Source organism: Bactrocera latifrons, unplaced genomic scaffold, assembly GCF_001853355.1.
Source record: "Bactrocera latifrons isolate USDA-ARS-PBARC rearing strain unplaced genomic scaffold, ASM185335v1 scaffold_81, whole genome shotgun sequence".
In the NCBI taxonomy this organism is placed as follows: Eukaryota; Metazoa; Arthropoda; class Insecta; order Diptera; family Tephritidae; genus Bactrocera; species Bactrocera latifrons.
The window spans coordinates 353798-364537 of NW_017537501.1; the positions used below are offsets into that span (position 1 = coordinate 353798).

At 43.0% G+C, this 10740-nt stretch overlaps 1 protein-coding gene across 15 annotated transcripts in view; it reads right to left on the reverse strand.

The window, feature by feature from the left end:
- Positions 1-10740, reverse strand: part of LOC108976888 (supervillin) — a 423491-nt gene that overhangs the window by 310277 nt on the left and 102474 nt on the right. For 12 of the 15 annotated variants that reach the window (XM_018946288.1, XM_018946286.1, XM_018946290.1 and 9 more), the window contains 2 exons: positions 4966-7769; positions 3077-4830 (listed from right to left, as the gene is read on the reverse strand). The exons of 1 other annotated variant lie outside the window; for it this stretch is intronic. In XM_018946288.1, the coding sequence (XP_018801833.1) occupies positions 3077-4830; positions 4966-7661 (4450 nt within the window). In that variant the 5' untranslated portion in view covers positions 7662-7769. Of the gene's footprint in view, positions 1-3076; positions 4831-4853; positions 7770-10740 lie in introns of those variants that run through there. 2 more of the 15 variants (XM_018946282.1, XM_018946296.1) reach the window with 2 other exon arrangements.

A 10740-nucleotide genomic window follows, 5' to 3' on the forward strand; every position in this document is an offset into this window, starting at 1 on the left:
TTATATTTTTTTTATTACTATACACTTTTATTCATAATAAAAAAATACAGTTTTTTCACATTAATAAAAAATCACGCACTTTCAAATTACTTGTAATAAATCTAACGGTACAATAAATTATAATCGGTGCAAATTTTATTCTGTTAAATATTGCGGAAAAGTTTATTTAAAACTACTTATATAAAAAAATGTAACAGTTAGTTTTTAAAAACCAATACTCACTAGTCTTACTAATTTATTTCAATAATTAAAAATTACTTTTCGTTTTTGTCAGCAAATTTCGTTGCAATAAATCTCGTATGCGTCGCATGTTGAAACGATATTTTGTAATAAAAGCATTCGTTGTATGCGGTACTAAAGTAAATTCCAAATCAATATACAAATACAAAAACAAAAATAATTACATTCCATTTTATTTTTGTAGAATTATTGCTAAAAGTTTCCAAAAATTAAATTTTTAAATTAAAAATTAATTTTAGAAAAAATCGTTATCAAAATCATTTAATTTCGTTAATCGTTTGGGTTTTGCTCGTTAATTAATACACAAATTATAATTAAAATTATATTAATTAAGTATGCAGGTAGTCAACTTAACGCTACAACTCTATTAACAAATTTACAATACTTAAGTATGTGTGAGTGCGCTTTACACTATGCTCTAAAATCCACTCATTTCAAAAGTCACTCAAATGCTTAAACGGTGTTTATTTATATTTTTCGTTTATTTAATACCAAACACTACCAAACTTAACAGTGTGCAAAGTTTTCTTTTCATAAACACATTTCGCTTCAACTAAATTGTCGCCATTATACAACTACAACAACTACCAGTGAGCAAAAAAGAAAAACTCAACAATATTGGTTTCGAGTCAAACACTCAATGCGACTCAAAACAAAACAATGGCTATTATGGTTATCATGCCGATTATGATTAGGCACAATGTGTACAGATCTGTCGGTGTGATAACGCCCAACGAACAAGCCATGAGCACGTGCTCGAGTGTCGTTAAGCTACTCGACGCCGCCGCCGCTGTCGGGCGCAATTCGCCAAATATTGAGAGAGCGCGACGTTCTTTCGTGGCTTTAACCGCCGCCGCCGCGCTTGTTGATGGCTTCTCATCTTCCTCCAGCGCATCATGCCGGCGCCACCATGGTAACAGACTGCTACTATCTGACGCTGCTGTACTACTACCAACCTTTAACCCCTTTTCCGGCAATGCTTCGAGCGCCTCATTGAACTGCTCCACTTTGGCGTTGCATTGCGTTATTTGTGTCAGAGCATCTTGTGCTGTACTTTCGCTTTCAAGCTGATCTGCTGGCGTAAAACTGATCTTCACTTCCGATATGTTGAGATTTAGTGATGGTGTCTCATAGACTACGCTGAGTTTTCGTCGTGGCGTCTCGTGAATTTCATTGTTCATCTCTATGTGTTCGCTAATTGTGTTCTCTTCTTGGTTGAGAAGCGCAGCAATTGCATCATCCTCTTCCTCGATGCGCGGCAACTCATCGATATCTGTGAGATTTCGCTCTAAAATGTCGGAGAATGCTAATCTCAGTTGTTCGAGCTCGGTACTAATGCACGCTGTTGCAGTGCATTTCAGTTCTTCGGCGGAATTGTATTCGGAATCTGCAGAGTACGCGTCCGCTGTTGAAGCTTCACTATTTCTGCGAGAATCACTACTACTTCTCACCAGTTGTGCTAATTCTATCAAATCTGCGTCGTCGAGCTTTTTAGACGATCTTGATTTTCGCTCAATGGGCTTGGGTTTTCGTTTTTCAGTTCTAGTTTCTTCTACAGTACTCTCTTTTAGTGAGTTTTCTGCACCCAGACTTTCACCCGTGAAAAATATATTCTCATTTCGGCTCTCAAAGTCATTTTCACTTATTATACTCTGGTCTAATTTTTCTAATTCACGGTTTTGTGAATCAAGCATATATTTATTCGAAGCACTTTCTCCTATACTCTCCCTTTTCATATCATTTTTACTCAAGCTACTTGCTTTACAACTGTTTTCATCAGTACTTTGTGATTCAAAACTATCGTAAGTTCCTCGCATGTTCTCTTTAACCTCCAACAAATCAAACGGGCTTTCTAATATTTCCCTGTTATTACTTTCACTTGTAATGTTCTCATCCTGAAGTTCTACACTCTCAATCGTTTCTTTCTCAGCATCCCCCATACTAATAACTCCTATCAAACTGTCCAGCAGTTCTTCCTCACTTGGTGGCGGTGGAAAATCCTCAGCATATGTTTTGCTTTTGTATTCACTCTCAGTGTTGGACTCAACAGCTGTGCGCTCTATGGCTATCTCACTAATGAAATTTCTTTTCTTTTTCTTAATCTCAAAACGACTATTATAGGCGCTTTCCAGCTGCAGGCAGGCATTATTCGTTTGTGTATTCGTGAGTGGATAATCAGCTAAGCTAACATTACCCGAGTCTGGATTGGACGAGGTCTCATCCTCACACGAACTCAGCGACGAGTCGCCAAGCGCACTGAGCTCTACATTGCGTGCCGGCTCAGCTCTTATACCATCGACGATAATACTTATTTTACTAGCATAGATCTTATTAAAATTGGGCGACAGTTTTGGAGACGTACACTCCGACAATTCGTCCGCATGAGTCTCCGGTATGGATGCAAGCTTATAACTACTTGGACTTAAACTAGTGGATGAATTTTTGAGGTTGGTATTTATGGCTATGGTAGTGGGGTTATTGGTTGTTATGTTACTAATACTAGTGGTAGTGGTGGTGGTAGTAGTGGTGTCTTTAACATCAACATCAACATCAATAACAACAACTTCAATATTATCATCAACAACAGCAATAACACTCAGAGGCGCTGTGTTATTAGTGTTAAGGGGCGCCACGGCTTCGCAGGCCTCGGCAACAGCAACAATATTGGGATTAGTGTACAGCTGGGTAGCATTTGCGGTAGTATAAATAGTAGTAGTAGTAGTGGTAGTAGTGTTGGTAGCAGTATCGAGCATGGTTGCATGGAGAGCGGATGCATGACTGGATGATGTCAATGGCGCGCTTGGCACATGAACTGATTTAGTAACTGCGGTTTTACCTGAAACTTTTGTAGCTGACTGCATTTCTTTGGCTTGTTGTTGGGCGCGTTGGCGACGCGGCTGCTCGTCAATACCGAAAATCATTGCCAACTCCTCGGAGGAGTTGTACTGCGATGGCGAGGAAGATGGGCGTGTGCGCGTGCGCTCCTGCGACTGACGCGTAGCTGACGCCGCGCGACTACCTTCGGCAGCAATGATGGCGGCAGTTTCACTGACGGGCGTCAGATTGAGTGGCGGCGATGGCGAGTAGCTAAATGTGCTGTTCGTTGTGGCGCTTATATTCGGTGTGGCGGCGCTCGTAGTCGATTTGACATCGTACGAGGTGCTACTGAACGTTTTTATTGGATCGGTGCTGGGTGCATGATATTCACTACTTGGTGACTTAATATAATCACTGGAGGAGTAAGGATTGAAGGAGGTAATGCTCGAAGATTGTCGTCGACCGGCGGAGGGACTCGAAGATTTGGCTAGGCAATCGCTGGAGGAGGAGAACGAGGAGGTCGTCGTGCTGGCGCCCGGTTTGGCTGCGCCCACAACGTTATTGCTGCTACTGCTGCTGCAATAACTGCTTGTGGTCATGCTGGGCGCTGTGGTGTGATCATCGCCACTGCTGTTTTTCGTATGCGCTGTGACCAGCGCACGTGTTGTGGCCAAAGTGCGTTCCGACAACGCTATAGGAGGCGGCGCTGTAGTCGTTGATGAATTTACAGTATCGGCACGCATTTGTTCCTCGCATTCTTGCATAATTTGATCGATCTCCTCAATGTCTGGGTGCTGCTTCGGCGCCGCAGCTGGCTGTACGGGCGTCACTTCTGCAACGGTAGAAATGAGATTATCAACTTTTGCCGCTGACGCCTTGGTTAAATGTTCGACGTTACAAGCAACGGCTGTGGCGGCTCCGGTTGCGCTCTGCTGCTGCTGTTGTTGGAGTTCCTGGTTGAGGTTGTCATAGTCGGGATTGTCATCGGCCAGCGCGCTCAGTTGGCGCATGCAACGTTTGGCGATCGCCTCGATCTGCTCCGATTGTATGGGATCCAGTTTTTTGATAAGATTTGGCATAACGAGCATTTCAGTGGGTGTTTGCTTATTCTTCACCTGCACTGCCTCCTGTATCACTACCGGCGGTTCGGTGGTTACAATATCCTTTAGTATTTTCTCACATACCGCATTTGCCGCCTCGGATACCTGATCGATAGCCTCGATCAATTTGCCCTCTTTGTGCAGTTTGCGCGGTTTCGCTTGTACCGTGCTCTCACTGGCATCCGGTAGTGTATCTAAAAGCATTTTACCGCAACGCTTGGCCGCCTCTGATACCGCTTCGATTTCCTGCAAGTCCTTCTCGAGGCGTTCTTCCTCAGCGCTCGCCGCTTTCGGCCGCGCGGCAGTTATCAGCGCTTCCTTGCGCAGCTCTTGCAGCTCTTTTGTCAGTTTCTCCGACTTCTCTTGCGCATCCATGGCGATTTTATTTAACGCATCCTCCATTTGCGCATTCGCTGCGGTCGGTTCGGGTGTGAGACTCTTACGCGGCAGCGGCACTGGCGGTTTGTGCACTTCCTCTTTGTGCGCGCTATTGGTGGGCAGCTTTTCGGGCAGCGCGCAAATGGCGCCACCTTGACTGGGGTGTCGGAAGGGTATCGCGACTTTCTTTTGTGGTGKCGGCTGCTGTTGTTGTTGTTGGTCCTGTTCTTTGATATTGCGCAGCAGCGCTAGTGTTGTGGGCACATCCGCGGCCGTTGCGCCAGCATCCTTGTGCCTGTCTCTTATACACATCTCGACTTTCTTTTGTGGTGGCGGCTGCTGTTGTTGTTGTTGGTCCTGTTCTTTGATATTGCGCAGCAGCGCTAGTGTTGTGGGCACATCCGCGGCCGTTGCGCCAGCATCCTTGTGCAGATCGGACATGCTGCCGGCACGCTCTAGGCTGCGCGTCAATTCCAGATAAGAGTGTAGATCACCGCCCGATGGCTTTGCGGCGTCGCGGTGTATAAGATTATATATGTTGGCGGACTGTGTGCGCGTAGCACGATTCTTTTTCTGAAAAGAGCTGTAAGGGTAGATAAACTTATCTTTGGCGCCTGGTGGATCCTTGCGCAAGGCGCGCACCGCCAAATCATCTTTAACTATATCGGGCGTATTCATCGATGCGATGGGCTCTACAATAGGCGTAACATGCAGATAGTCGTTTTGCGGCGCGGCAACAACCGGGCCAACAGGTATGCCGAACGGTGGCTGCTTTTCCACGGTTTTGTGCTGCAAATTCGCCAACTGCATGTTACGGTAGGCCACATCGTCGCGTATCGGATCGGGTTCGCCCGTAGGCGAATCCTCATCATCATATTCGTGCGCATGCGCCAAAGCATACTTTTCAAATTCGCTTGGCGTCGGTACGCGCTCTTTCTTCTCCGGCTCTTCTGTGAGACCAAGTGACTTATAGATGGCTTCGAGTTCATTGATTGCCTCCTCCAAATTGGCGGGCTTCTTACGCGGAAAATATATGGGCAGTTCAGGCGTCGCGCTGCTTGGCGGTATGGAGAGTTTACGTTGTGGCGGCGTTGGTGGCGTGAAAATCGGTTTGTGATGCTGTTCGCGCTTCTCAGCGACATACTCGTCATATTTATTCGGCGTATTGGGTATCTCACCTGAGCGCCGCTGATAGTGGTTTGGCATTGAGCTGCTCTTATTGTAATCCTTATTACGTATCTCCACGAAATTTGAGTTTGAGTCCGGCTTGGACTTTATATGCAAGCTGCCGCACACAATGTTGTCTACCTCATCCGCGCCGTGTGGCGGCGCTGCTTGTGTACGTTTCTTATTTGGCTTCTGCACTTCCGAGTAAACGGGTATTGGGTAGGCGCGCAATTCGGCCACACGTGAGCTGGATATCGAGCGTGGTTTTACATTGCTTTCCTGCGCATAAGTGCGCGCAGGTTCGCGTCCGCGTTGATGCGTGCTCGCATCCAGGCGCTTCCAGAAATCATTAACTTGCATTTGTTTGGACGACGCAGTAGGCAGACCGCTCTTGGAAGTGCGTAAGATGCCGGTGGTGGCCACGTCATTGCTCGCCGCATCGAGTTGCGGCTCCAGCATGTGTATGGGTTTGCGTGAGCGCGGTGTTGCATCGGCAACATAATGAAATTCGATGCCGTTCGGCAATGATTTCTTCGCGGGATGCGCGTCACGTTCAGCGCGCGTTATAAAGCGACGATGATGTGGCGTACCCTGTGGCATGGGTTGCGTTACACCAGCGCTGGGCGTATTCAATGAATGCACTGATTGGTAGTGTGGTCCCGCTGGACCCGACCAAATTTTATCATCCGACACACAACGACCGCCCATACGCTGAGTGGTGGCCGACAACGTCGGCAAACCGCTTTGGTCGAAGGCGTACGAAATGGGGCGCAAATCGCCAGCGCTGCCATTTTGCATTTGTCCACTGACATTCACGCGTCGCAATGGATCACGCGGTGGCGGCGGTGGTGGCAATGGTTTGGTCTGCAAGCGGCCATTAATATTCTGCAAATGTATGTGACTGTCATAGCTGATGCTGCGTTTGCTATCGTTGACGGTATTTTGCAAGTTCTTTGGTTGTTGCTGCAGTTGGCCCCACTGCACGTAGGGCGCAACATGTTGCAGGCTGCTTGTGTTGCGTAGGCGCGGTGTGGCGGCTGTAGCTGCAGCGCTGATGTTGGCGTTGGCGGTGGGCGCTTGCGCTGTTGGATTGTAAATGGAGAGCGGCACCGGCTGCGTTTTCCAGCGTTGTGTTGGTTGCGGCGCGTACATCACCGGCACCTGACCGCTGCTGGGCTCGCCATCGCGCGACAAGCGCTTGTAGTAACGTTCATTGCGCGCGGCGCGACTACGCCTGCTGTTCTGCGCATTAGCGGCGCCCTGACCGCCGCTGTGTATACTCTCATCACTGCGATATTTCGAGAATGTCGATGAGTTCAGCGATATCAGCTCCTCCTCACTGGAGGAGTGCGCACCAGGCGCCGACTCATGCGGCAGCCGTTGCGCTGAGCGTGTTTTAAGCGCGGCCCTTGCAGCGCGTCGATCCAGTGAATTGGCGGAGCGCGTATATGCCGCCGGTTGTGCGCCATGTTGGAGGTATTGCGGTTGTTGATTCTGATAGTACGCCTCGGTGGGTGATATGGTCTCCACAGGCAAAAAGAATTCATGATCTACATGTGCCGGCGGTGGTGGATGTGGTGGTGTGTATGGTGCGCCCGACGTTTGTGGACTGACAACGATATGATCGAAACTGGCGCCATTCAATTTACCGCTACGACTGACTTTATGCGATTTACTCGCTTTCGTTTTTAAATTGGCACTACTGCCAGCGGCGCCACTAGCGACGCGTGGCGGCTGCCTTTGTTGGTGTGGCACAAAACCAGCTTTACGATCCTCTTCGGAGGACGACTCCGTAGCGATCTCTTTCTTGCGACGAAAGAGACGCCCGAAGGACCACTTCTTATTCGAAGCGTTTGCCGTTTGGGGCGTTTGTTGCGCCACAGCTTGTGCACCGCTTAGTGTATTGTCTTTTCGGCTGCTGCCATGTGACGTTGTGCGATGCTGTGCGGAGCGCTCCATATTGGCGGCGTCTGCAGCAGCGGCACTTTGCTCATCGGTGGAGTCGCTGGCGTCGTCGGCAAGTTCTTTGGGCAACGGCAGCTGGGGTCGCCAAGATGTTTGGACAGTCTGTGTGGAGCGAGAAGAGAGATAAAAAGAAAAAAATCATGAGTGCTGGAGTTTATGGGAGTTCAAAGGAAATTATATTAAAATAATTTGAAAGAGCTGGCAACTTTCTATGTGTCCGTTGCGAAGACACATTGGCCTTAGCGCGCTGTTATCATAATATTTATATAATACAATAATACACCTTCATCGCTATAGTAATCACATCACAACAACTCTTACAAACATATTTGCTTATTAAGCTTTGAATAGACCTTCGCGTGTATTTATCGCGTTGTTCGCGAGTTATTTATTATTTGCACTTAGATTGCTTGGCAAATATTAAACGCTAAGGAGAAGTTTAAATATAACTTTAACTATTATATTGTACTATTATGTATAGTTAAGTAAATAGTATGGTACTTATACATGTATGTGCTTGTATGTATGTGTATGTAAACACAATGCACAGAACAACGACTCTATTCAACTTGTCGTCGTCGATCAGCAAATGTGATAAGAAGTCGCTTGATTGTCATGTGTATATGTATGTGTGTATGTAGGTAAGCATAGGCAGTGTTCTTGGTAAGATACTGACTAAAGTTCTGTGAGAGATAACAAGAAATTGCAGAGGTAAAATCAGCAAAATTTACTCTAAGTAAGACTTTTGCAAATTAATATAGTAAAAAGCAGAAAAAATACACAGAATATATAAGAAAAATAATATAAAAACCTAGAAATAAATCAAACAGTTCGTATGACAGCATTTGTAGCGTTGCCTAGAACAATAATCTATATCGAGTTTCATGAATATATTATATATATATTACCAAATATGACCGCTTTCCATATAAGAACTTAATGCTCTTGATTTGCATCAAAAGTCACTGACAGTCATACCAACTTGGAAAATAAAAGTATTTCTATGAATGGGTTTTTGGGCGAAATTTAATCTAAAAAGTCTTACTATTTTTTGCCCACAGTAAGAAAATAAAATAAAAGGTTAATTAAACGTCCAAATGAAAATATCAAAGACAAGAACCAGTTTTTGTACATATATTGGAAGAGGGGGAATATCTGGTGGATGACAAACTAATTATACTAAAGACAAGAAATATGTATTATTAAAGAGGGTTACCACCAATTGGTCAGAAAAGTTATATATTTCACGATGGTTATCAAATTAAAGAAATTAAATTACGGAAAAGAACCAGTTTTTGTAAATATTTTTGAAGATGATCAAATAAATTGTATATTAAGTAGTATTATCAAAAAATAAAGAAATGTAATATATCCTCAATAATGATATGATATTTATCTTCCTTTTGAGCGATCAGTTTATATGACAACGTTCCGATCTGAACAATATCTTCAGTGTTGCTTTGAATGTTGATAATCTGTGCCAAATTTCGTGAAGATAATTTAAAAATGAAAGGAGTTTTCCATATAAGCACTGGACATTGAATGATTTGTTTTTATGGCAGCTATATCTTACAATGGCCTGATATTTCCCATTTATGTATGGGTATAATGTGTATTGTAGTATGTGGTTAAAACTAACTAATAAATTGTTGTAATCGTTTGCTATATTTGATTTAAGCGAGTTGTTTGTTCGATTCACCACTCTCCAAGCCAAAGTCTTATGAATCGACTATAAAAACAGAACATATACTTCTTTTAATTTTTTATTATATTATATTTTGATTTTGATTTTATTTTGAATTTACATAAAAAAACTAGCTCCTTTATGAAAAACATAAAAAACTAGCTCCTTTTTGAAAAAAAAATTAAATTACCGGCCTTACAAAACGTGCATGAAAAAGCAAAATAATGAATTTATTCTCCAAAAAGAGCATTAAAGAAAATAATAATAAACCTAAAACAGTGTCCAAAACTTGTTTTTGGCAGACCAAATTCAAAACTAAAACAAACAAGAAATTAATATTAAACAGTTCATTAAAGTGCAAAGTATTTTAAATTTAGCAAACGACGTCTATATGTATTAAGACATATACTAACTCAAGTTTCCGCCACTAAAATCGTTTAATTTCCTCGTCGGTTAAAAATGTTTTTTTTTTTTTTTGTGCGAAAGCAAAGAAATGTCTCCAAGCATTACTTAATAACGAGAGTTACTTAAGCAAACCTCTTGGACCTAGCAACTGAACTCCATCTGGTATCGCGTGGATTATTGGCCACCAGTTTAAGCTAACCTGAGCAAATGGATGCTGAGAATCAAAAATGTGGAAGGCACGGTGTCCCTGCAATGCAATTTTAAAACTAAGAAGCGGTTTACAATATTTCAAATTCATTGGCACACAGAAATAATGACAATGATACCATTTCGAAAAAGCACCTCAAGTAATAATGGTCAGAAACTACCCAACTGAAAAGTGTTAGCATAAATTTCTATAAATTTAAGGGGTGTCAAAAATGCACTTATGCACTAAAGAATAATTTTTGGTTTTATAATAACTCAAGGGACGTGAGGTGTCAACGGCAAAGTTTTCACAAACTCCGGTTTAAATATCTATCTTTAATATGCCGAATTATTTGTATATGATTTGTATATGATTTATTTAATAAATAGTAAAAATGCTATTTCAACCCACTTAAGTCATTACAAACATAAAACGAAAAAAAGCTTTTTTTTGCGATCATGTACAAGTTTAATGTCAAATTAAAAAAAAAATGTAGTATTTAAAACAGATCACAAAGGCTGGGATTTCACCCCTTAAATACATATGTACATAGACAAACATAAACCACTGTGAGGCAGACGGCATATTTCTCTCAACAGCAATTCGGTTAGACGCCATCTAACGAACGCCGCACGGCTGTTATGAATTTGTATTCGAAAGGGCACTCATCACAATTGTTATTTGGAAAAATAAAACAAAAAAGAAATGAAAATTAAACAAGTATTGGAAAGATGAGGAAAAGAATTGAAAAAATATAACAAAAATAGAAAAGATTAGAAAAAAAATTAAAAAAAAAA